The sequence below is a fragment of the Anarhichas minor genome, unplaced genomic scaffold (assembly GCF_050575085.1).
Source record: "Anarhichas minor isolate MPS153535 unplaced genomic scaffold, ASM5057508v1 ptg000004l, whole genome shotgun sequence".
NCBI lineage: Eukaryota > Metazoa > Chordata > Actinopteri > Perciformes > Anarhichadidae > Anarhichas > Anarhichas minor.
Window position 1 is genome coordinate 16,994,915 of NW_027466450.1, and position 27,768 is coordinate 17,022,682.

Below are 27,768 nucleotides of genomic sequence, written 5' to 3' on the forward strand. Positions count from 1 at the left end.
TGAAGATGCTGCTGTTTATTTAGAAGATATTCTGAATAAAATAGAAAAGAAAAGCTGTATTTGTATCATGCACCTTTAGCAGTTCTTCTTAAAACATGTTGCATGTTGAGATCTACGGATTAAAAGCATTGATGTGGTTTCACTGTTTATTCCTTCACAGTAAAAGCGTTGAGGACATTAAGGCAGCGTGGAGAGGCCTCAACAAGTTCACAGTTTCTGACTAAACAGCATTCCTTTTAAAGACCTTATCTCCGTCTTCCCTAGTTCATACGCAAATATCACTAAAAAAGTCGAGGCGCGTCCTCACATAATTTGGGTTTTTGAAACCAGATGAACAAGATTGTCAGAGAGTAAAAATGTCTGAACTCCAAAAAACCCCAAAACTTTAACTAGCAGCCCTAAAAACATTCTCACTGTACACACAAATATAACTTAACCGTCTCCAACAGACACACGTCATCAGATGACGCCTTACAACTGTATATATGTATATTTATAGTAGGTGAATATTTACAGACCGGAAAATATAAACAGCAACTGTGAGGAGCGTGAGGAGGCAAAGAAAGGAACTTCTCTTCATTCATTAAAACACTCAACACGTCATCATTGTGGAAAAGTGATGTGGTGTTGAGTCAGTGTTTGAATGTGACGGAAATTTGTCGAAAATTGGAAAACTGGAAAAAGATGCGATAATATTTAGATTGGCGAGTAACTCGGACACAAAAATGGGTTTAAATTTACACAAAAACTGATTTATCGTCAGCGGAGCAGAAAAACACGTCACAGCTTTTAGGAAAGTTCACAGGTTCTGACTGACTTTCTTCCACCACTGATACACGTTAGTGAGCCGACACAAGTCCATCATAAAGTAACATGGTGACAAAAAAAAACAAAAAACGAGTTTCAACTTGGTCCAAGAAAAAAAAAAAGAAGAAAAGGCTAAAAATAGACAAAAGAATCTCCTCTTTATGCACCCGAAAAACCTTCTTTAGTTAATCTACACATACACACGAGCTAGATGTGCAAACACAAGCGTCTGTCACATCCACGCTGGAGGGAGGAGGAGAAAGGCACGACCCACCAGGGGCTTGTTTTCTGGAAGTTGCTCCAAAAGAGAAAGAGAAAGAGAGAGAGAGAAAGAGAGAGGAGAGTTCTGTGATCCGTTCAATCTGGAGTCTACGGGAAAGTGTAAATCGTCGTCTCCACATCCTCAAGATTCACACTGCAGAAACAGTTTAACAGGATTCATCAAGTCCAGGATTTGACGATGACGAGGATCCAACAGACTCTTCCTCTCTTAGAGGACGAGGAGCTGTGTGTGTGTGTGTGTGTGTGTGTGTGTGTTTCCTTCCACCTGATCACTGCAGCTGGACTCTGTACGCACAGATGAGGAGTTTGACCTAAAGACAGAACATCATCAGATGAATTATTAGCACACTGCTTACGTTACAATAACACTCATTCTGTTTCTGGAGAGCTTTTACTTTGGCGGTACCAAACTCTCACTTTCTTAAGTTGCAAAATTAACCTTTTAAATTGACAAAATACTGGATGTCTGTGGAGGGACTTCCCTCTCTATACAGTTTAGATTTGCCCAAAGACACAGCTTCCTGTCCAACCAATCACAACGTTGGTTCACAATAAATTACGGGTTAAAAAAAACTAAAAACGCTGCAGATTTCCTGAGTCATTTTTCTGACTTAGAGGCTTTTATGTGTTATGTAAATCTATTGTGTGTGTGTGTGTGTGTGTGTGTCACCTTGGCTGCTGGAGCCTCTGCTAGTCGAATGAAGAGTCTGTTGATGCCTGGAACCGGACTGAAGGAGTAGATGAAGTGACTGTCCTGAATGTTTGAAGAAGAAAAGAAAAGAAAAAACAAAAACAGGAAAAATGTGTGAACCTCAGATCAATGACACAGTTTAACATTAAACTTTATTTACACTGAGATGGTTAACGTTAAACTTTATTTACACTCTGATGGTTAACGTTAACCATCTCAGTGTAAATAAAGTTTAACGTTAACCATCAGAGTGTAAATAAAGTTTAACGTTAACCATCAGAGTGTAAATAAAGTTTTACTGACTCAGTAGAACATGTGTTTCTAGTCTCTGACCTCTGATCATGTTTCATTGTAAACAACCAATCAGAGGAGAGCTAGTAACGTTAGCAGCACCGCTAACGGCTAACCAACAGGAGGAGAGCTAGTAGCGTTAGCAGCACCGCTAACGGCTAACCAACAGGAGGAGAGCTAGTAGCGTTAGCAGCACCGCTAACGGCTAACCAACAGGAGGAGAGCTAGTAGCGTTAGCAGCACCGCTAACGGCTAACCAACAGGAGGAGAGCTAGTAACGTTAGCAGCACCGCTAACGGCTAACCAACAGGAGGAGAGCTAGTAGCGTTAGCAGCACCGCTAACGGCTAACCAACAGGAGGAGAGCTAGTAGCGTTAGCAGCACCGCTAACGGCTAACCAACGGAGGTTCACTTCAGTTACATCATGATGCCTTCAGGCTCTGCTCAGTGAACATGAGTACTGGCTGAAGGTACATTATAACGTTATCATGATGTGTTCACATGTTATCTGTAAAATGTAGTTTTAGTGATAAACTTGAATGAATCCAGTAGTTTGAAGGAGATGTTTTCACATGAATATAAAACAGATATTAGAGATGAATTATGAGCCGTTTCACTTCTAACACGAGCTCTAAGCTCATTATTATACTTCAATAAAAATAACAATGACTAGATTTATTTTGTTAATATTCAGCTTCCGGCTCAGTGAGACGTGTGATTGAACTGCTGCTTTTTTATTTCTTGAGAACAAACCAGGAAGATGGGCAGCTGGAACTTGTCGTTGAGCACGACGGCGTGAACGCTGCAGGGTCCACAGAGTCGGGCGGTGATCTCGTTCAGGAAGTTAGCGTGGAAGATGAAGAGGAGGACGCCCGAGCCTGAACAGAGAGAAGGAGAGAGGAGACGAGTGTTAGGAGAGTCCGATGAAGGTGTGAGTGTTTAGGAAAGGATGAATGATGAAGGCGTGTGTAGGAGCTATTTATTTGATCTTATTTTAATTATACGTAGTATTGTTTAATTATTCTAGATGTTTGCTTGTCTGTCTGTCGCTGTTTTTTTTACCAGCAACAGGAGTTTTCGTTGTTCTTTTTGTTTGTTTGCTTGTTTTGGTTTGCTAAATAAATGAGAAAAACGGAATCCTGTATGGACAATCTACGGTGTATCAGTGGCCCTATGATTAATGTTTGTATTATTTTGATTTATTGGACAAATGGCCACTACAGCGTGTGTTTTTACCCTCCGGCTGCGGCTGTGCCTTGAAGCCAAACTCCAGGGAGAAGTCGGGTCCCTCACAGAGCCGGTGGCAGGCGAGAGGGAAGACGGGCTCCAGCAGCACCAGACGGGACTCAAAGTACGCTCGGATGGCGTCCTCCGCCACGCTGGACAGCCTGAGAGACGGAGACACAGACAGTCTGAGTGACTTCACCGGCAAAATAATAATCATAATAATAATAACTGTATTTATAGAGCACCTTTAAAAACAGAGTTTACAAAGTGCTTTGACAGACAAAGCAGCAAAAACAAGACAATAAAAACAACAGAAAGATCAGTGAGACAGTCGATAGCATACTAATAAACTAATAAACTAATAAAATAAAATAAAATAAAATCTGTAATATTCTGCTGTGTGATAACGCCACACTACGGCATCAACACGGCATTACTTAACAGCTGTTCCTCCTTCCAACAGACTGTAGACTCACATGCTGGTGTGGTCCTTGATGAGGTCGCACACCATCAGGTTGTTGCCCAGCTTAGCGAAGTACATGGCCGCCGTCTTGTTCTTGGACACGATGTTGCAGTCGGCTCCGTACTCCAGCAGGAGGCGCACCACGTCGGCGTTCCCTCTTTTGCACGCCTGAAGTGAAGGAGAGGAAACGGTTACCAACAGAGCCGGCGTCTCATGTACAGATCCTTCAACACCGCGAATCCGTCGGGATAAGAAGCCTAAAGGTGCGTTCAATGGTCTTGTTTTTTTCCCCATCACTGGCCGTCTCCTTTAACAGAAACACTTCAGACAAAGCAGTGATGAAAGGCACGCTTCCATCAGAAAAAGCAACCGAAACGGAGCATTCCACATCTCATCTAAAATTTCGCCACAAATAACCCTTTTGTTTTAACCAGATTCTGTAAAAAACATTAAATTATGAGCTCCTCAGAGCAACTATGAAGCCTTGATTCACTCGGCTGAGACCAACAGTCACGTGACAACAATTCTGTGAAACTTTGACTGAACTTCAGGCTGCCGAACGCAGAGCAGAGAGGAGAGGATGTAAAAATGTAATAGTTTGATGTTTGTAATGTGGAGCCTCCATTTTTTCTCCATCATTAGTAACACCTGTAGACACATGGAAACATGTTGAATATATAGGTTACATTGTTTGCCAATTTTTGTAAAAGAAATTATCAAAGAAATTGTGTTTTTCTCCTTTTTATGATTTATGTCTTTATAACTGTTATTCTGCATTAAACACATGTTGTAGTTCTCTCTACTTCTAGTAATGATGGTTCTGTTTCTATAGAGGAGCAGGACTTTATATTACTGTAAAAAACAAGGCCACAGAAATGACTGTAAAATGTGACAGGAGCTAAAAAACGCCCCAAAACTGCTTCAGGGGTCAGAGTGTATGTTCCCATCTTTATTGAAATGTAATTGAAAACACACAGCTTGTATTCCGTGTGATTAAAAGAGCTTTGTATTAAACTGCAGTTGGAGGACTCGGTCTTGTGTTGCCAGAGACTTCAGTCTGGAGATGTCTGCTGTAAATGGTCAAACTTAGGTTGCTTTCATTTATTTCTTTGAGGTTAGTGTGTGAAATGCAGCTTTACCCTCATCAGCGCCGTCTCCCCGCTTAGCGTCTGAGCGTTGACGTAGGAGCCCGCCTCCAGCAGGATGGCAACGGTGGTCAAGAAATTCTGACGGATAAATAGAAAATAAAGGTGAAAGAAAACACACAGAAGTGATGATGGTGCTACCAATTTAAAAAAGTGTGTCACTAACTATGTGGTGAGAAAACACCTACTTTTGGAGATGAAATGATGGGTGAGCATACTTCAAAGCTGCATTCATTTAACCACTTTGGGGCAACGCAAGAAGCTAAAATAAAACACATCACAGTAGCATGTTAAATCTCAGGTGAGAGGCTGCGTTACCTTTTCGGCAGCGTGCATCAGCGCCGTGGTGCCGTTCTTCTGTCGCCCGTTCACCCTCACCCCCTTCTTTATCAGCAGCCGGAGGATGTCGTCCTGCCCCCCCGCCGCTGCCAGCATGCTCAGAGACATACCGCTGACGTCCTGCAGACAGACAGACAGCGCTACGATGTCACAGACGGAGGAGGGGGAGATGTGCAGCTTCTCACTGACTGATTTGCAGTTTGTGTTAAATTACAGCTAAAGAGCGAGAATCACTACATTTAAAAGCTGCATTCTCTCTAGTGTCCACCAGGGGGCGACTCCTCTGGTTGTATAGAAGTCTATGAGAAAATGACTCTACTTCTCTCTTGATTTATTACCTCAGTAAACATTGTAAACATGAGTTTATGGTCTCAATCTCTAGTTTCAAGTCTTCTTCAATACAGCATGATGTTCATTTAGTACATTATGGTCCATTTAGAGTCAAACAGACCATAAAGCAGGGGATGCTTTAGGGCGGGGCTACACAGTGATTGACAGGTCTTAACCAGAGAGTATACTGTGTCTCTATATCACTCCTCCTCAGTCCAGATATGGTCACTTCCTGTTCACTGGTTGCAAAAAAACAACATGGGCCGTATTCCAAGATGGCGACTGCGAAATCGGCGAACTCGAGGCTTCATCCCAGACTCTTTAATAAATCTAAATCGAATAAACTTTAAATTCTTTAAGTCCAGCTGTTGGTTGTTTTTGTCAGTCAGTGTGCATAAACATTTCTTATACTTATTGCACTTTGAGAGCAAAATTAGTTGTAATTCTATGAGAAACTCTGTGCTCTAATAATCAATTTAATGACAAACACATTGGTTATAGTAAACAAGACAGGGTCCGATTGGGCAAGTGAGTTGTCAAATGTAAGTGGCCCAATGTGGCATTTTACTTGCCCTGGATGAGCCTTTGTATACAGCCTAACACAGCCGCTAGCATGCAGGAGACGCTTCAGTCTCGTTTAAAAATAATACCGTAATAGTCTCCTTTGACACTTTGAAAAACAAGTCCAGAAAATCAGATAAAGAAGCAAAAATTTAAAGAACCTGTAAAACAAATACAAAGTCTTTTTCATAACAACAAAATCTTTAAGCCAAGAAGCATTTTATTGTACAAGCCGAAGTTATAAGAGCCTTACAAGACTTGATAAGAAGCATCAACTGAAGGCGACATAATTACAACAGGATGAAGAAGAGTAACACTGTGTGCTTATACAACAGCAATGAGAGAAAGTGAGCTACTATACAGGGGGAAGACAGTAAATGGTAGTGTTTGAACGATCATAAACCTCCTGCAGACGTGAAACGGATGAATTAAAACACAACTGTATACTGGAACACACATATACTCCATTCACAAGGGAGCAAATACACAGAAAATAAACCTGTTTGACACTGGTGTGAATGAGTTAGCGAGGGTTATCTGACCCGGTTTATGGACGCTAATGGCTTAGCTATGAAAAGGTGAACACTGGCTACTCTAAACAGATTCTACAGCTGCTACAGAGGATAACAAAACAAATATTTTAACAGCAGTAGTGCTATCTGGACCTTTCAATCATAAAAACAGAGACATATACAGAGTCGTCCAAAAAACAGATCCACACAGCTCACTGAATGTCCAGTGTGAAACCGAAATGTGACGACCCAGCAGTCTGCTGTTGGTTCAACAGGAAATTCAGGTTGAAAGTGTGTTCAATATCCTGTTTTAAAAAAACCTTCAACAAGGTTTGTATGTTACAGAAACAAAAGTACAATTTATCTTTGCTGTAATAACTAAACTGCATTTTTAGTGAAAGGTGATGATGCGGCGTGATCTGGGGATGCATGATGATATCGGCACATCGTCGGCATATAAAAGGTTTTAAAATGAAATATCTGCATCGGCCAGAAATTAAAATTTCCTCCGATATGGTATGCGCTTGTGATGCGAACTGTTGATGAAGCGGATGCAGAAACAAGTATTACTGCGGTGTGCAGGTACATTGTTTTACAACTTGTGAAATTGGTCAAATTTGCCCTGGTTGTGCCTGTTTTTAAAGGATTGTCTCAGGGACAGTGTCATCCAAGCCTTTGTTTGAACATGATACATAAAATTAAAAACATGTTTTACATGTAACCTCAGGTGAAGTAGCTTTCTTGTTTTGTCTTGTGAATGTGTACATATTGAAAAGCATCTGCCAGTGGGCCATCAAGATAACAGTCGGCATGTTAATTCCACTGCAGGAGAGACTTGATGTTAAGATTATTCTAATATCTGAAGCACTCAAGATGTCAACACACTGTACCTTTCCTTTATATCTAAACATGTACAGGGGTGTCATTTTAATTTTGATTTTAATTCTGGTCATTTATCAACTTTTGTAATAACTTCCCTTCTTCAAAACGAAAACTACACTTACTATGCTGTGAGTTAGACGTGATCAGGAAAGAAATATCAAGCAAATAATCAACATAAGGCGATCGGATCTTGGCAAAAACTGGATATTAATGTCACAAACGTCCAGATTATAAAAGCTTAAAACAAAGTAATACAAATGGGACCAATGTAGTGTATTAACCTCAACTATATCGAAAACGATAAAGTACTAAAATGTTCTACAGTTTCTGTATAGTGATACAAAAATACAACCAAACCTTTTGACAGCTTGTTAATACGCATGACAAAAAAATAAAATACATAAGTGAAGATAAACATTTATCAACAGGATTCTCAGAGAAAGAAATATGTTTTTCATATTTAAGTGAGAGGTATACACACAGAGCTCCTAATCATCTAACATCATCAAGGAAGGTATGCCGTTACCGCTGCAGGCTATCAGGGCCTTCTACAATAAAGGCTACTGGCTAAAGCAAGAATACAGTACACTTGAGCCGGGCATTTTGGGAATCAAGTCAACGCATATCTATCATGGTGGAGGGACTGGATGCAAAGATTTGCTGGTAGGTTTTTCCATTTCATTTTTTTTTTGATCATCAAAATTGATAAAAACACTACTGAAAACAGTACAGGCAGAAAGATAGATGTTTGAAGTAGAGACGAGTAAAAATCCCTCTGGAAATGTACGGTCACCGAGGCTACCTTTGCTCAGTGCATTGTGGGAAATGTCCCAGTCACGGTGGCCTCAAACAATTTCAGCCATCGCTTTCACCATTTTCACAAGTATTGTGAAAGCGTGTTTGGGAGCCACAGCCGATGACTGGTGACGCAAATCCGGGCAGAAATGAGATTCACATTGACTAAATGATCGCACGCCTCAATTAGAGCACTTTCTAGAGATCACCTGCGATGATCCGACAAACATATTACATATTTGAGTGCGTCACATACGTTTATATGCAATCTAACCATATTAAAACATTAATATCAGCCTTTTTTCTGAGCAAAAGCTACAGTACAAATGTCCTCAGTTCCATCCATTTTAGTGTTTATTCATGCAACAGTACACCAGTAGCTTGGTCTGGTGGACTTGATTCTGAATACTTCAGGAAGCGTTTCTAAAAAGTGTGACTAAAAGAAGGGCAGGGCAGTTTGTAATTGTTGTCAAGATCCATTGGGCTACTGAGACCAAGGTTCACTGACAGTACATTTCACAACAATTCACATCTGCTGACAATTAAACCCCATATAATGTGAGATTAAAGCCCTGGCATACCTCTTTAACATCTCACTGATCACTTATTTTTTTGGAAGTCCATTTCAAATATTTACAGGGACAGATAAACGGGACCATCCCACTCGGTGGTTTGAATATTATGAATATTATGAATCTCTGGTTCCTGTACTTCACTCTGTTTGGAGGCGACAACATGCCCTCTTCTTTTCATTGACTGAATCGTGTTATGTACAAAATATTTGACTTCCCTCCACGTTCTGCTGTTCAAGGCAGGTTCAGCAGCTAAACATGCATCGCAATCCTTTTTGCCTGGCACTTTGACCAGTTTACAGAAGTCCCCGAGCTGACGCCTCACGGCAGCCTGTTCCTCCTTGCTCCACAACCGCTTGTTTCTCTTTTGAGGCTTGACAGCTGGACCGACTTGTTTTCCCGCAGCGGACATACTTTCCTGTGCAACTGGTGTTCTGTCGGGAACACTTGGTCTATGGATTGTTGGAACAACCTGTGCGGTTGTGGGAGGCAGGCCTGTTGGGTAAACCGGTGCAATCGAATGGTTCAGAGGTGTGAAGGAAGAAACGATTGGCCTACTCCTTTCGTTAAGTGGCGAGTATGCAGGGATCATCGGCGCGCTATTATTCAACGTCGTAAAAGTAGGAACCATTGAGGTGCTTGGAGCAGTAAAGGTGGTAAAATTAGGAATCAATGGTGTACCCATAGTGTCCTGCGGTGTATACACAGAAGATGGTGCCATACTTGTGGCATTCTGTGAATAAGACGACAATGGCATGATTAGGTTGTTGTCTGATGTGTATGGAGGAGTCATTAGTGCATTTGTGGTGTTGTGTGGAGTAAATGTAGGGACCACTTGAGTGTCAGTAGCATTCAATGGCGTAAAAGTAGAAATCAACGGTTGACTCGCATGGATCATGTTTACACTAGTAGAACACAAGGTTGCATAAGTTGAAGTCATCTCTTGGACGTAGTTGGTAGGAGCCATTGTCATACAACAAGTTGGACTTTCTCGCAGGTGATCTGGATTCACAGTTGTCAAATTACAGACAACTGACGAGTCTTCCAAATCTTTCTCCATAGTTAAGATGCCATCTTTTGGACTCTTTGGACTCTCGTTTACATTCCCTTCAGACTTGTGATGGTTATTTCTCCTCCGCATTGTTTGTAGTGTGTTGTGTACGTAGTTTTTGACATCTGTCCAAGATCTTCCACCAAGATCTGGTTCAGCAGCTATGCAAGCATTGCACTCCTTTTTGCCTGGAACCTTCATCCCTGTGATAAATTCACACAAGTAACGCTTCACTGCCGCCTGCTCCCTCTCATTCCAAGGTCTCCTCTTTAAAGCGGGCTTCTGAACAGTTCCTAAAAAAGATAAGAGCGTAGAGAATCACAATTATGTAACGACAGTCTCTTAAAATGATAAAACTATGTTGACTCTAGACATTGACAGTTCATTCCTCATCTTGGAAAAAACAAGATTTTGTTTCATTAGCAGCCGTGTCCAACACTGTTTGACATTGTCAGAAGCTCCAGAACAAACACCAGAGTAGACCTTGAGTGAAGCGTCTTTTATGAACTTGTTTCAAAAAGGTCAAGAATTAAGTGTCAAGTCCTGAAAGGGATCAGAAAATTGGTAAGTCTGAACATCTACTTAATCTGTTGATGAAGACTGTGTGATACAGCTGATAAGTTGCAGAACAAGCAAGTGGGTGAACTTATGCCGTGTCTGAATTTGTGTTCTTCTGTACTTACACTTGCTATTTTGAGTGCAAAAGTACGTTTATACCGACAAGTATGAAAAAATGCAGTGCACGATGAGTACCCGGATGATGTACTGATAACTAGGACTGGGTATCGGTACTCTATATCTTTAAGGTATCGACCGAAATAACCCAGTACCAAGTAGAATCGAAACTTCTCCAGTCAAACATGAACTGTAATTGATCCTTTATGTGCCCAGATCTAGAATAAAAAAATGTATTTGTTTGGTTTTGAGCTAACAGTTTCAACCCTGGGGGAAACTGGAGGGTGGGTGTGACGCTTCCACAACAACACGGTCCCACCACCATGGGTCAGGTGACGGCAATAACATGTTCTAAACAACAATGCCGGCTCCTAAAGATGTTAACTTAGATGCTGCAAGTGGCTAGCATCAGTTATATCACAACTGGAGAGTCTTTCTATAACGGCAGCGAAGGCTTTTCTCGATGAGTTCGATTGACAGATGGTTCACACGATCACCTGCGAAGTATTTTTTGAAAGTCCCTGCCCTTTTGCAAACACATTCCAATGACGGCTTCTCAGATAGTTATGTGCAACAAGGGACTCTAAGAACAAGAATCTAAGAACACATTACATGTAACACAAAAGGATCCAAAAGGTACTCACCATCTCTTGCAGTACTGGGTGGACTTGATGGCAGCGTTCGATCCATCTTGAGAAGTTGTTTGCTCACTTCCTCCAGCTGTGACGCATTCTTTAAGAGCCTGTAACATTCCTCGCTGCTCCTTCCCAACAACTTGGCCACTTGATCCACTTCGACTTCACTGAGGCTCATGAGCTGCCAGCAGCTGGCGATTTGCTCTCTTAACGATGAGGACAGAAGTGCTTCTGGGTTTTTAACTCCACATTCCATTGCGCACCTTCGGAAACAGTCCAATCCTCTGATGAAGGATGGACCTTCAGTCCGTGCAAACAGGTAGGGGTTCGATTTTGACACACTGGCTTGTTCTCGATTTTCAATGAGCAAGTCGATTGACAAAACCATCCTTTCCGTTAGCAGGACCAGCATGTTCCTCCCATATTGACCCTCTAGTTCTAAACTGGTAAAACTGCTACCAAGGTCCAGCTCCAATTTTGTGCTTTTCCTTACTTGATCTGCTGAGGGCACAAAAGTTCCCCTACTCTTCTTGCTAATGTAAGTTTTCAAAAGCATTCTACCAATATTTCCTACCCTTCCTCTGTTAAACAGACACACATCTGCCAGAGTGGCCTCACTGAGCTTTTTCCACGTTGACAAATTAGGACTTTCTTTCAACTCCTTCCTGGCTTCCTCTTCTTCCCCCGTGATAAACCTGTGGAGTTTGATCAAATCTTCAGTCACAGTTGATTTGTCCACTTCCACTTTCTTGACTTCTTGCTTTAGCGATAATGCGAGAGCTTTGCGAGAAAAACACTGGTTCCATTTTGTATCAAGAAGTTGTATGAACTTTTTCACTTCACTCTCAGTTTCACTGTCCTCTGTCATGCGACTTTCCCCGAAAGCTATTTCAGCAGCTCGCTTCAAAGAGTAGCCGATCTTTGAGACGAGGGAAGCGGTTTTAAACTTACTGGAACTGGGGTCAAAGCCACTAGCTTTTTTGGCCCCTTCAACGGCTAATTCAAATCTGGATGGTAGACATATTTCATGCAGGTACTTCACGCTCTTGTCAAGCTCATTTACAGCGACCACAAATCTACCCAGTTCCCTCATCTTTTGTGCGATATAAGCAAACTGAGACTTGTCATGGTAATACTTAGCAGACAACGCATTGCCATATTTACAAATAAGTGGGTCATTTCTGATATGCCGCGAGACGTCATCTTGATGCATGATGTGGATGATTTCCTCGCAGCCTCCGGTTAGGAACTCTGACATTGGAAGCAGCCGGGAGGCAGCACTGTGGACTCTCTTTGTTCTTTCGGAAGATTTCGGATCTCCTTTTCTGGCCTTACATGACCTCTCATGTCTCCATAAGTCAGTTTTGCGATAAAAAGCGAAGCAGTGCTGGCAAGGCAGGAAGTCACGAACAGATACGCTGGAATTCTTAACCTGTTTCTTGGTCACAATTTCCCCCTCGCCACTTTTGAGAACTTGGCAATTATGTTCATAATCTCCTTTATTGCGAATTTGGTCGAGCAAAGTCTGTCTAACTTTGGAACCTTTGGGGAAGTGTATTGCATGGGCAACATCAGTTTCCTCTGCATGTTTCCTTTCCAAATGCTTGGCAATTTGAGTATAAGCCATTTTGCAATATAAACAGAAGTGTTTTTTACAGGGCTCTTTTTTCTCATCGTCCGCTTTGCTGGGTGCCGTCTCAAGCACTTTCTTACAGGTCCTTGAACTGGATCGTGTTGGTTCTTTCCTCTCAGTTTTCTTGCGGCGCCGCAATCGTGTTATAGGGATCTCCTTAGTGCTCGACTCAGACAGAACTTGATCCGTACCATCTGACTGACCTTCCAACCCATCCTCCGCCTCATCACTTGAGTCATTTGCTTCCTGGTGGGACCATTGTTTGTTAGCTACGCCCTTTTGCTGCGTTTTGCCATTGGCTCTCGTCAGCATCCTTCCTGCATTTCTGGTGAAATTCGAACGACTAAAGTTAATTTTACTTGATAAACCACGATTTGTGTCGTCTGACATCTCGTCTTCCTGTGCTTGCTTCTGGTCTTCCTTTCCTTGATCTTCCTGCTCAGTAGCTGAATCACAAGCAGCATTTTGGGATTCAGTTATATCCTTTCCACCTTTTTGGATCTTTTCATGTTCCCTCACTGTCACTTGCTCAGTGTTTATACTGGCAGGGCAGCTTGGCATTTTTTCGCCATCTTTAGGACCATCCAAATCTTGTGGGATATTCTCTTTTACTCTCGGAGTACCCTCGTCATTTCTGGCACTGTCAAGGTTAGAAGTCAACCTAAGACCATCACTCGAACTTCTCTCTTCAATCAAGCTCCTTTCTCCTTCAAATGACCTCGTCTCACCAATAGTACAAGCCTGTAAAAGAACAAGCATATGTAAGACTCATTGCCAAATCAGATCCCATGAAGAATTTGACTGAGTGTACTTAAAACAAAGATCCATTCGGACATAAATGTGAGGGAAAAACAAAACAAAGCTAAATTTTGGTTTGAACTTTGGTTAAGTGGTGGTGATAAGTCAGGTGACTATTTTAATTTTGGTACTTCTTTGCACATGTTTCAATAGCCGTTTAACGTTTCAGCACCTTGGCAATGCCCCGCCAGGATCCAGGCTCATTCAAACACAATGTGATGGCTACACGTCACTATCTAGCCCAACATCGGTATCGAAACAACCCCTGACACCTCTGAAGTCTCGGTACAAAAACCACATGTGACCCATTCGAGAACAGTTAATGGCTTTATTGGATCAAGCAGCGATTTGACATCGTAACTGTCTAACCAAGTATATGTAGTCATGGGGTGTTGGATGAAATGCTACATGGAGAGAACAGAATATGCACTAGACCTACATTCATGGCGTGCAATCAAAACAAATAATTATTTTACTTTTGATGTCATAAACAGAAAGTTTCGGCTTAGCATAGCGGTGTTCTATGAAACTCGTGACTTGGTACAAATGCAAAACATGGGAACACTTGCTAGTGTTTTTCACATAAACACATTAAGTAATACTATGTAGAAAATCTTTGATGCCAAGATAAAAGAAATTAAAAAAAAGATCCTGACTACATGATATTTACTGGCGCATGCTGGCTGCACATGTGCAATGATGGTACAAGTTCTAAAAGCATATACAGTTATGTACCTGCTTCAAAGGGTTCATCTTGTCCCATTACTTCATGTGTTCGGTGTCTTCTTCCATTGGCGTGTTCTCTGCAAGGAAAGATGACACCAGTCTCTAATGTGCACACATTATCATGAACACATATTGTTGAATGAATAATATATTGGGTCAAAGTTACCAATACACAATTACACATTAGCTACTAACTGCAATGAGTTCTTTTACGTCAGTGGAGATTTTAGCTTTTATACATTCTGCCCACGCTAGAACAATAGGTTTAAAGTAAGCTACATGGCCCTTGAACTCAATACATATTAGGTATAATTTAACTTTAATACACACAAATTAACATACAGGTTTTCCTGTTTCATAAAATAAAAGTTGTAATCACACTAAATGACGACATTACAAATATTTACACTATTACATCATTGCTTAAAGGGATAGTTTGGATGATTTAAACTGTGGTTGTATGAGGTTCTTCTCCATAGTCAGTGTATTACTACAGTAGATGGAGTCAATATCAGTTTAAATGTTCACTATATTTAGAATATTTTCACCTCTTTACTTTGTTGTCAGACAGACCTTCCTGACGGGGATCTGAAGCTGTTATCGACCACCAGACTCCATTGACAAAAACTGTAATTTCACTTTAGAAACCACAGGAGTTTCTGGTCTTCTGCTGCCTCCATCAGTTAGTGAGTTTGTGTTATTGTGTGACTTTCGTGTTTTAAATGTTTAGTTTAGATTCACCAAAGTCACACAATAAAACTAACTAACCGACCAGAAACTCCCGTGTTCTGAGAGGAGAGTTTTTGTAAAAGGAGTCTTGTGGCTATAAAGAGAGCGTATATAACATCTTCAGTGCCTCGTCAGGCTGTGAAAATATTGTTAATATGACGCTAACTTCAATTGATAAGTATTTTTGTCTACTGTAGGTATACACTGACCTATGGATAAGTACTTCATTCAACCACACATTAAAACATTAGAACTATCCCTTTAACATACAACATATTTACTTTCCATCACAAATATTTAAGCATTTGAGAGGACACTCTTACCTGGATTTGTTGCAGAAGAGGAGTTTCTTTGGAGTTGTGAAAAACATCTTGAGGCGTCGAATTATTAATAGACATGAAACAGTAAAGTGTGTGGATGTAGATCCTGAGGAGACACTTTCTCCTTGGTGCAGTTTTGACAATTTTTTTAAAATCTTTTTGTTTTTTAGAAGCGCTGCATGGGTTTATTATTAAGTCATCTCTGCCGCATCGTGTAGCTTTAATCTGGCATGTTTACTGTTTAGTATTTTCCATTACTGCTGATACTATTGAGATATTCCAAAGAGGTTCCAGAAGTTTCAAACTTGATCAAGTCAAATCACAAACAGACTCTACAAGCACCTATGTCTCATAACAAGTACCTCGTTAAAATGTGTTTAAAACAGATACAACAGGTGTTGTGTGGAGACTGGACAACCGTAGTGTATATATGATGATTCCTGGACAACCTTTATCAGAAATACTTCAATTCTTTCCTACGTAATTTGTAACGGCCGCGCAGGTATTTAACTTTATGTCACAGACACAGCACTGTGTTATCCTGGTCATCCACAAACCTTTTTTTTTTTTCATACTGAACCACACGCACACGCACACACACACACACACACACACACACACACACACACACACACACACACACACACACACACACACACACACACACACACACACACACACACACACACACACACACACACACGGGCCAACCAAGGTGCAAGCTGTCAAATTTATAAAATGTGCTTTTGTCTTGAAATTGAAGACTAGAGAAGCCTAAACATAAATTAAATATAAAACTAAATAAAATAAGGCACTAGCTAGTCCGCACAAAACCTTTGAAGGGGCTAGAACATACCTCTTGGTCCAGATTGTAGTCCTCTTTGGAATTAAGTGCCAATTTTACAGCCATATAATCTCCACTTTTCACAGCATCCCGCAGCTCACCTGAAAAGAGGCAAAGGTTGAGGGAAGTTTAATAAAAACACAAATTTTTTAGGCCTCTGTTCTAAAATTGCATACCCATACTAAAAAGAGTATATCTCTGCAACCACAAGGTCTATTTGAATAATGTTGGTGTTATAATAAAGGGAACACTTGTGAGATTTGTTCAGATGTGTAAATATCAGTGTATATGTTACTGGTTAAGAGTAAATGAAGATGGCACACAGCACAAATGAAAAGGTTTCAGGTTCGCCTAAAAAAACAATTTCAGGATGATTATCTCTTTGGAATGATGCAGCTGCAGGTTTAAACATCTCCCAAGTCTCTCTGCAAAGGTTTACTCTGATAAAGTGAAGCAGAACAAAATTAGAGAGGTTTTAGTACAGAGAGTTTAGGCGAGGTCTCCAGAATGGCCATTTTAGGACCACCTGTGCCATTTGACTTTTCTCATGTACCAAACTATATATTTCACTTATATATATCACAAATGGTGTTCAATACATCCAAATACAGCAGTTTTGGGCATTTTTGAAGACCTCTATATATTTTCACATTCAAAAAATAACCACACAAATCAACTGAATGTTGAATCCAAATAGAACAGATTTACTTTATTTAAAAAACAGTAAACATTTCTGTAACAATACAAACTGTAAAAACACACAAAACCAAAACTATTGACACTATTGTCCATCTATACACATCCATCAGGAAGTTACTGTGCATCGTGCCACAGCTGGAAGCAGTTCTTTTTTGAGGTGAGGCAGAGAGGAACCTTACACCTCCTGCAGTACACAGCTGTCTTCATCTTGGGCCTTCCAGCATCGCGGCACCTCTTGCAAAGCCTCCTGATCCTTGATTCCTCGCAGTCGAAGACCATGGGCATGCAGGTGATGGAGGGGGGTGGGGGTCGGGGTGGGGGCGGGGTGGCTGCTGAGCCTTCAGCAAACTCCAGCATCTCCTTGGCCAACTGCTCCCTGAAGGTCTTGTGGGTGAAGGGCTTTGTCTGGGTGGGGTCCTGCCTCAACTTGAACAGCTCCTTGTGCAAAAGATAACTGTTCACAGCAGCGATGTCCACAAAGTGGTAAAAGAAAGTCTTGTACCACTTCATCGTCTTGTGGCGGACGCTGTAAGATCCGATCAGTGCATCGAACAAATCCACCCCCCCCATGCTACGATTGTAGTCCACGATGCTGTCTGGAACTGGTATGGACTTCTTCTGCCACTCCCCAGCCTCCTTCACCTTTCTCCCCACCGTCTGTCCACTGTAGGCCTGATGCACTGTGGAGCACATCGCTATCTCTCTCATGTCCATCCACTTGACGAAGAGGAGGTTGCCACTCCGGATCCAACGCATGTCCCCCCTCTCAGCCTTTCTGGGCAGGTTGTTGGTCTGGGTCTGAGGGAAGCCAGTTACATGTCTCCTGATGGTCCCACAACAGCCGATGTTCTTTTTGGACAGATCAGTGAAGAGAGCGGGGCTCGTGTAGAAATTGTCTGTGTACAACAAGTAGCCGCTACCGAGGAGAGGGAAAGGCAAAAGGTCCATCACTGCTGAGTAACTCAGACCATGGCCTGTGGTGGACTCACTTTTACCTGCGTAGACAAAGAAGTTCCAGGTATAGCCTATCGATGAATCAGCCAGCACAAACAGTTTGTAACCCCACTTTGTGGGCTTGTCCTTCATGTACTGCTTCATGCTGATACGGGCTTTGCTTTTGACCATCCGCTCGTCAATGGACACATTCTGGTGCGGCTGGAAATGGGCTTTGCAGGCGGTCACCATGTCCGTGTAGAGCGGCTTGATCTTGAACAGCCGGTCGTACTCAGCAGTGTTCCTTTTTTTGTCATTCTCCTCGTCCTCTTTTGGGTCGCTGAGGTGAAGTGACCACAAAATGGACTCAAAGCGGTTCCGTGTCATGCTGTCACCGGGGAACTGGAAGTTGTACGGACATTTCTTCCTCCAGTAGTCAGACCTGTTGTGGACCGTCACAAGGCCAGTGAAGATGATGATGGAGAGGAATATGTAAAAGTCCTTCACCGTGAGCACTTCCCACTTCAACTTCAACCCAGCTTGCTTTTTTTTGGCAGCGTTGGCATTCGTGTTGTCAATGATTTTTCGGACAACAGACGCTGAAAAGAAAAGCTGGAAGAGGCTGATGGGCGACCATGCTCTGGTGGTGTTGAATGTGGGGCCTGGGGTCCTGGCCGGCTTGAACCTGAGAGGGTCAGGTTTGATGCACTCCTCCTCTCTGTCATGCCACCTGTCCCCCTCCTCACTCTCTGGAGATGCCAACCTACTCTTTCCACGCTTGGTAGCTGGAGCAGAAGCTCCCACAGAGGAGCGTCCTCTCTTCTGCCGAGTGGTCGGGGGAGGTGTTAACGACTGGGTGGGTAGAGCCGTGGGGGGAGGGGATGCTGCTGGCTGTGGGGCCCTTGAAGGTCCTGGGACACGGGGGGCAAGGGGTGGCTCGTAATCCTCATCACTGTAAACCACAATGTGGAAGAAAAACAAATGTATTCATTCAGTGGTCTGGTTCTGAAATTGTAATACATGTAAAAGCAATAAAGTGGTATAAATACACACCACTGTGCTGGGGAACACACACACACACACACACACACACACACACACACACACACACACACACACACACACACACACACACACACACACACACACACACACACACACACACACACACACACACACACACACACACACACACACACACAGAGAGAGAGAAAACTGTTCAGTATACAATCAGACCATATAACTAAGCCAAAGTGTTGCCCTGAGAAAGCTGCTAGCTCTAGATAGATTGAAAACACCAATACATCGATGAATATAACATTTATAAGACGATCATACCTTTCCGATGATGGAAGACAGTAATCCGAGTCACTGCTGTCTTGTGTGTTGTCGGGATGCACGATATCCTCGTCATCCGACGATGAATCACGAGGACGAACGAGGCTCCCGGGGTCCTCCTCCAGCAGTTTCAGTACTTCGTCTGGAGTGAAATATTTCTTTGTTCGTTGTTTTGACATCTTTCTCTCAAAAATTCCAACAAAGTGATGACAAAACAACCGCAAAAGTAACACACACGACGCCAAACCAAGCTAATGCTATGCTCTCTGCGTCAGCTGCCTGCGAGTACGCCAGGCTACATCTCCGCAACGGATTGGAAGATTTGAGTGAATGACACCTCATTTGAATGTTAGAGCCAATAGAATTTAGCTATAACCACCAAAATGAGATTGACAGCACTGTTAGCCAATCAGAATCAGCAAGGTGCCGTCCTGTGGGAAGTGCAGGCTGCTACACACGGCGATTCGAATGCCTAACGGCCCCTAGAAACGCCCGGAATGATTGGAGTGTAACACAGGACATAGGTCTCACATATTTCAGTGTGGATTTACCGGTAAAATAAAACAGCAAAGCTAAGAGAAATGTTACAACTATCGTTTGATGAAGCGATTTCTGTTGTTGGTGTTCTTTGGCTCATATCTCGCTGATGCTTTGATGTAGAGGGATTTGATGTATATGTCTGGAATCTGTGGACTGTCTGCTTTCTTTTGAAATATTGATATTGCGAGTGGGTTGACTAGGTGATGTTATATGGATTTTGATATTTGTTAATTCATTTACTTTGGAGCATGTAAAAATGGCTTATACATTCTTGTAGCCCAGGTCCTGTTGTTTAATTTGATTTTGTGATTAGTGCATTGTTTCACACGGTCTTTAGCCAAGTCTTCTCACTGGCCCCCAATCGGGGGCTTCTCGGGCTTCAAAGGTGAAAGAAAGTTTGCATTGTAGATCTCACAATCAAACCTATTTATAAGACATTGGAAAAAATGAGATCATGTTTTCTTTAAACAATCGACAAAACTACAGTTTATCGCAGCTAGAAGCTGTGAAAAAACGTCAGTATCGTCAGATTTCATCAACATTTTATTCTAAATGTCTCATTTAAAATCCCAAATAAAACGTTTGAAGTAACCAAATCCTGAAAAGAATGATGATTTTGAGCCGACTAATAGTTTTGACATGAACAAAGTGAGGTAAGGGTGATCACCAGAGGCCCCACAATACGATATTATTACCGTACATAAGTTCTCCTTATTTTTTTTTAAAATACTTATAATGAGCATCGTTTGAGGGAACTTGAGATCCAAGATTTTCATTTGCAACGGCCGCTTCTCTGAAGTTGTTGTGCATTTAATAATAAGGAACATAAAAACAATGAGTTGATTAACAACCACGAGGCGTTTTAAGCAGAAGATCAACAGTTTGAAAGCTTCTAGACAGCAGTGGTCGTCAGTCAGCTGTCTGAGTTGTGAATGTAAAAGTACTCACTGGGCGACAGCGGCGGACCCGACAGGATCTCATCCTCCCCGTTCAGATGTTTCTGGAAGTCGTCCAGAGTCATCCAGTCCAGGTTGAGGTCCATTCCCAGACTCAAGGTGGCCTGGCCCTTGTCTGGACAGCACACGGAGCAGAGAGAGACGCTTCATTAGGAAAGGTGTAAATGTGAACATCTCAACTGTGCAGAGAGGTAAATGTGAACCATACCAGACTTGTCAGCGCCCCCTGGTGGATCCTGGGTGTCCTGATTGTCGTCACACGCCATGAAGAGTCTGGGCTCACTGTCCTCTCTCCTCTTCCTCCTCTCCTCCGTCGAGCTCTTCCTCTCCCAGCCGGTCCGCTGCGTCTCCTCCGGTCTCTCCTTCCGCTCCCGGGAATCCTCCCCGGGCTTCGGCTCCGCCTCCCTCTCCTCACTGTCCAGACTGAAGCCGTAACTCTGGCCGGGTCTGGAGGCTGAAAGGATGGAGCAGACAAGTCGGCATATTTATATTTATATACAGTATATAGTACATATATATAATAATGATTTGTGTGTGTCGAGCATACCATCTGATTGCTTGTTCTTCTCCGGCTCTGGTTTCTGAGCTGGAGATTCTTTGGTTGTCTTGGAGAACTTCTCAATCTTTCCTGTTAGCTAATGTTGAACAAAACACAATGTTCAAACCTCCAGATAAACCAGTGAGCAGCAGAATCCATCAAACAGGGCAAACATTAATGTTGACTAATGTTCACCATTTGACAAAAAGTCTTTAAATATATACATTAAATATGTTGAAATGGGATAACTTACTCAATAACTTACTCCTTATATCTTTCTTAACAGTAGATAGATTTTAGGCATTTTTTGCACGTTCTCTGAGACTTTGCACAGATAGAATATTATAACAAGTTAAACAAAGCTTAATAAAAGGGATAAAGGCTCAGGAAGTGAGGACTGATGTTATATCTCATTAACAACAAATGATTATAATGTTTTATACATTTTCTAAACTGTATAAATTACACGAAATGCACGTTTGTCTCCACTTTGAGTTTGAACAAATGCGTTTGCCATTTTTTGACGAGTTAAAAGTAACCAGCGTCACACGGTGATGTACCTTTGTGGGTTTGCTGCTGATCTTCTCCGGGACGGCCTGATGCGCCGGCTGCCGTCGGGGCGCTCGGTCTTTTGCTTCGCAGTTCAACAGGAACTTCTCGAACAGGTTGGTGGAGCCCGACGCTTCCCTCGGTCCCAGCGCCTCCTCTTTAGCCGCTACCGCCACCACCTCCTCCTCCTTCGGCTTGGTGGTGCTGCCAGTCGCTGTGACGGAGGAGGTGGAGGACGTCGAGGACGTGGAGGAAGACGGGACTTTGGGCGGCGGTGCTGCCGACGCGGCGGCGCTCTCCGGCCCTTTGCTCTTGGCTTTCTTATGCAGCGTGGAGCTATCGCTGGAGTCAGAGTGCGGCGCAGCGTCCTCCTTGACTTTAGAGGTGAGGCTCTTCAGTTTTTGGAGGTTGCTTTCTTTCTGAGTGGCGTCGGGCTTTTTGCTCTTTTTGTCTTGGATGAGGTCCTTAATGCCCTGCAGCTTCACCTCCCACTTCCCTTTCTTTTGTTTCGACTTGTCCTCCAAACGGGATTTTTCGCCCGACTTTGCCGCAGTTTCGGTTGACGCCGAATCGTCCATTTGGGAGTCGGACGGGACGTCGCTCAGGGTGTCGTCCAGAGGAGGAGCGGCCTCATCCTCAGAGCTTTCAATCTTCCTTTCCTTCTTCCCTTTCCTTTTCCTACCCTCCTCTGCCTTGTCTTTCTTATACTTTCCTCCCTCTTTCCCCTTTTCCTTCTTGTGTTTTTTGGAGGGAACAGGCTCTTCGTCCTCCTCTTCAGAGTCTATCTGCCTCTTTTTAGAGTCACTCTTTTTCTCCTTGGGAGGAGAAGTTGGAGTTGGAGCTCTCTCCTCTTCCTCTTCCTCTTCTTCGTCTGTCTCTGGTGCCGGTAGAGGCCTGAACTCCTCCTTCCGTTTGTCTTTCTTCTTCTTCTTCTTCTCCTTTGGAGGCGGCTCCTCTTCTCCTTCCCGGCTCTTTTTCTTCTTCTTCTTCTTGACGGGCGACTCGGTTGGACGGTCTTTGTCACCTTCGCTCTCTGAGTCGGCATCGACCGTGTCGCTCTTTATAGGCGGCGGTTTCTAACAGAACAGGAGTAGCAACATCACATTTTAATATCATACATTGTTTTTTATTTTTTAGCTCCCCTGGTTTTTGACACAGTATTCCATTCATCTACAGGTGTCTGGTTTAAAGCATAGACTGTAAATAAGAAGCAGACGTAGTCACCGTGACATGAGTTTATGGTCTCAATCTCTAGTTTCAAGTCTTCTTCAATACAGCATGATGTTCATTTCGTACATTATGGTCCATTTAGAGTCAAACAGACCATAAAGCAGGGGATGCTTTAGGGCGGGGCTACACAGTGATTGACAGGTCTCTAATAGAGACGTATACGTCGTCTGTACATCACTCCTCCTCAGCCCAAATATGGTCACTTCCTGTTCACTGGCTGCAAAAAGCCAAGATGGCGACGGCAGTCCAAAAACCAATGGATGAATCACGATGACTATTTCCTCTTCTTATATACAGTATATATGACCAAGGTAATAAATCAAGAGAGAAGTAGAGTCATTTTCTCATAGACTTCGATACAACCAGAGGAGTCGCCCCCTGGTGGACACTAGAGAGAATGCAGCTTTAACACATGAAGCTTTGGATTCATGTTTCAGACTCTGAGGTTGCCTCCTGGTTTAAACAGAATGAAAAGAGATGCTAAACAAAAACTGTGCATGAGTAAGAGTCCCTACTTTACTCCTTAAATGCTGTACCTAAACCAGTACTATTGTTTCGGTGAGTACAGTACCAGTAGTACTAAGACTACCTGACTGTCACTAAAACTTACCACGCTCTTCTTGGCCTCGGCCTCTTTCTTGGCCTTGAGCTCCGCCATGGACTTCTTAAAAGCCAAGAGGACCTCGCAACAGTCCTCCAGATGCGCCTCTGGCTCCCACGTGTCATCATCCGAGCAGTAGTTCTTCCATCGGACTCTGTAGAGCACTTCGCCCTGGAAACACACAGAGAGAGAAGTGAGCGTTTCTACACCACTAAACCGACACGGCGGCTCGTAGCTGTCACAGTTTATCTGGCGACTGTTTCACCCACCGACAGACTCAGATGACGGCTGCCTGCACGCAAACATGGCCGACAGACTAGATTAAATGAATCTTCATGCATTGGTTGTTTTCATAGTAGATGCTATATTGTACAAGACAGTGTAGAGAGTTCATTTGGGCAGAAAAAGCAAAAACACTTGAAAAGGTTTTTAAAGCCTAAAAAAGGAAAGTTTACAAGATTACGAGCAGCAAAGCAATGCTGAAACAACAACAAGGCTTTTATTGTGAAGGGACCAGAGGCCCAAACAGTTGGACTAAATCCATATTTTAGATTTCTTAATGTTTTTTGTTGTTGTTATTTTCACAGTGAAACATTTAGTTGAAGAGCTGCAAACAAATGACTCAGAGTGATTAAGTTAAACACTGTTTTCTCTTTTCATGGGTCTAAAGATGTGTTGCATGTTAAAAGTGACACTAGTAAGACATCTTCACCGTCAAACGTGTCTTTGCAGAAACAAAAACAGGACAATGACAACAGATGTGCACATCACCATCTTTCTATGACACAGCACATGTTGTGCAGTTATCATAATTATTACATCCATCTTAAGTCTGACTTTAGATATTCTGTTCATTTATTATTTTAACATTTACGATGGCTGTCGCTTCCTCACACTTCACACATTTAGATTTCTGCTTTCCTGTCATTCTGATTGACACGTACACAGAGATCATTATATAGCATTATTATTTTCACTTCACCAACGTATAACCAGTCTATTTTAACGGCTGCATCTTCTTGCAGAGCTGCCAGGCTCCCGTCCTCCCTGTTTGTGTTCCTGAGCTTCTTTACTACACAGGTGGTACAAACCCTGGGAGCCTCTGAAGAGACTGTGTATAATCTGAGGTGTTAATAACTCACTAGGGGTCGTATTAGCTCCTTTGACCAGGTGAGGCTCATCTTGCACCTCACAGAGGTCCCTTAAGTCTCCTTACAAAGCAGTCCGCCTTTTAATCTGCTATTGAGTTCATTTGACTAAAACCTCTGGCTCTAGAGTCACAGCCTGATAAACAATCGTATAAGTTCTTTATTCACTTTCTGGCCCCGTTTGGTCTGGAACCGGTTTCTCCTGTACAATATTCATTAAACAATACTGTCATTATTTAAGTGTATTTACATTAATGTGTTTTGTGTTTAGTGATGCTGTGAGGATGAATCCACAGCTGGAGATCTGTTTATTGCCACTGTGGTTGTGTTTTACGGGGCTCAATCATATGCATTACCCGGGGCCATTCAAATGCCATTTTGGGCTCCTAAATCCAACAACACACCTGTAAAAAATAACTTAAACACAATGTAAGTAGCTAACAAATGAGTCTCCTTATATTATAGTGTATTGTTGTTTTACCACACTAACTATAGTCAACATTTATTGTTTTTAAAAAATATGCTCCATAAATAATTAAAAGTGGAGCCATCTTGCTTCCTTCTCATCTCTGTTCAGAGTTGCGCACAACGATCTGGCAGTTGCAAAAATAAATGGTGGCCGGTAAAAACAAAGTTTATGAGTTTAAGTTCAAGCGAGTATTTAAATTATCCTGCAAACAGGAGTTCAGTCGGGTGGAGTTAGAGAAGATGTGGGCGAAACTACAACTACGTATTGAACAGTTTGCTCCAAGTTTGAGAGCAAACCCGATAAAACAGAACAATTCACTTCAGTCTTTGTGGTTTTTTTGAGAACCACTGATAAACTATTTCATAGGGAGAAGTAAACATCGTCCCGGGCAAGTAGATTTCTGACCTACTAGCCCGACCGGGGGAAGTTTAGCTTCCTGTTCAGCTGTGAAAGCTGGAAACAGTTTTACTTTTGAAAGGAAGATCAGTACAGTTTGGTTCAGCTGGAGATCACATTTCCTCTCTCCTCGTCTCTTCATCACTGCAAATGCACATACTTGCACAACAATGTTTCTCCAGCATAAATTCACCTACGTTATCTCCAAAATCATTTTTCATCTCGCAAATTATCCTGAAAGTGTCCAAAGCTGGGAAATAATCGGATTACTTAAATTGACATTAACGAACAGAGTAAATGCTTTTTTAAAAGCCCCGGCACAAACACGACCAACACAACAGCACTGCCTTCAGAATCACACACTAAGAGGAGTTAACGTTTAAGTGTGAAAATGTGGCGCTGTCTTGTGACTTTGTAAACACAACATGAGAAATAATAATAACAATAATAATAGGAAGCATCACTGCTGCAAAACGTAAACAAACTGTACAAAAGAGGTAAATAACCGAGTTATAACATCTATAACCTACGATTATTAATAATATATTGACATAGTATTTATACAAAAATCTGGAGGTATTCAATAAGAAACGGCAGATATTGTATTAAAAGACTAAATAGAGTAGGATTACTGTAAACTTCAACAAATACATAATATAATATAATCAATGCGACACACACTGATGTACATCATTTGTGATGAAATTTAACAGTTTCAGTTCATTATTAGTGAGTTAGTTACTGAAATAGTTTTTGTTTTTTTACTTACTAAGTGGGACAACTACAGCTATAGAATATTATTTAAAAGCATCTTGTAAAATACTAATAGGTTACTAGATAACTTTGATTTGTGTAAAGATTTAATGTCACACAGCTGAAATATTATAATTAACGTAGCAGATGCCCCCAAAATAATCACGTTACTATGTTCTTACAAAGACACAACGTAATTTAAAATAGTATAAGTGAGATCCAACAGATACATATTATCAGTGAGACGTTTATCTGTAAATACACACAGGTGAGTCGGTCTGTTGTTGTCTTTTCATAAACACACACTAACCCTAAACCTCTAAAAACAAAAACACCACCATGCAATATGTGTTATGCACAATGACACTAACAGCTAGCACTATATTCTCTGGATTAGTTTCGCTTTGCTGGAGCAAATGCACCAAAGAGGACAATGGGGGTGTTAAGCTTTTACAAGACGTCCGTCCTTTGGCCCCAGCAGGGGGAAAGGCGAACGGACATCATGGGAGAAACGATGCTAAAATATGGACAAGAGCAATTTAATGCACCTTATATACATATATAAATACACTGTAGACATGTGAGTTAATGTAACGGAGGGTGTGTGTGAGCTACACGTCGTGAGAGTGGAGTGAAAGCAATCCAAAGACAGCTATGTTTTGCAAAGCTAGCCAAGGCGGCTAACGGTAGCTAACTACCTACGGTAGCTAGCTTAGCTTAGTTTTTACCTCTTCCACTCGCATGTCGATGATCCTCTCCACTTCGTACACATCTTCCTCCTCGTCTTGCTCGCTATCCACCGGCTCTACTTTGTCAGCCTCAGCCGCCATGGCTTTAAAAAAACAACAACAAGCTATTATTTGTGTGTTTTGGATCCAGTACTCGTGAGGGCCGCAGTTTTGCGTACCTGGCGGTAACCGTTAGCTCTGCGGTGCTCAGAGGGTTCTCGAGCACGAGCACACAGGAACCAGTTTACCGCGCGCTCTTACCGCGTGTTGCGTTCATGTGCCCACTCGCAAATCTTTCATTTCTAAATCACAATTCACTTTTGCAAAAAACAATTGTAGATTTTTCTTAACCACGTGTTTTATACGTTTTTAAAGTTTCGCTTTAAGACTTATCTTAAACCACTTGGACTATAGGACCATTAGTGTATTCATTATTTTTTTTAAATAACGATTTCATATTACAGTCGTGTAATGTTATTTTCAGACGTTGGAGACCCAAATGTCCGATGTTTTTTCAACGCAACATGGAGATGAAGCTCCCCTCTGGATTTGAAGCATTAAAAACATGGTGGATTATGGAAG

At 42.1% G+C, this 27,768-nt stretch overlaps 1 protein-coding gene across 3 annotated transcripts; it reads right to left on the reverse strand.

The window, feature by feature from the left end:
- mphosph8 (M-phase phosphoprotein 8) lies at window positions 1-27,433 on the reverse strand. 3 transcript variants are annotated; one of them, XM_076111580.1, is made up of 14 exons: window positions 27,187-27,419; window positions 23,702-23,863; window positions 21,873-22,937; window positions 21,322-21,409; window positions 20,983-21,228; window positions 20,767-20,889; window positions 16,321-16,409; window positions 5,225-5,365; window positions 4,901-4,987; window positions 3,775-3,929; window positions 3,308-3,459; window positions 2,825-2,949; window positions 1,760-1,843; window positions 1-1,400 (listed from the first exon to the last, which is right to left on the reverse strand). In XM_076111580.1, the coding sequence occupies exons 1-14, from the start codon at window positions 27,286-27,288 to the stop codon at window positions 1,359-1,361; spliced, it is 2,661 nt and encodes an 886-aa protein (XP_075967695.1). In that variant the 5' UTR covers window positions 27,289-27,419; the 3' UTR covers window positions 1-1,358. The 3 variants fall into 3 exon arrangements, with proteins under 3 accessions (XP_075967695.1, XP_075967677.1, XP_075967685.1); XM_076111562.1 differs by lacking the exons at window positions 1-1,400; window positions 1,760-1,843; window positions 2,825-2,949; ... (2 more) ...; window positions 4,901-4,987; window positions 5,225-5,365 and adding exons at window positions 6,339-10,241; window positions 11,268-13,632 and having other exon boundaries at window positions 27,187-27,290; window positions 27,366-27,433; XM_076111570.1 differs by lacking the exons at window positions 1-1,400; window positions 1,760-1,843; window positions 2,825-2,949; ... (3 more) ...; window positions 5,225-5,365; window positions 16,321-16,409 and adding exons at window positions 16,992-18,892; window positions 19,279-19,420 and having other exon boundaries at window positions 27,187-27,420.
- Window positions 27,434-27,768: the final 335 nt, after the last annotated feature.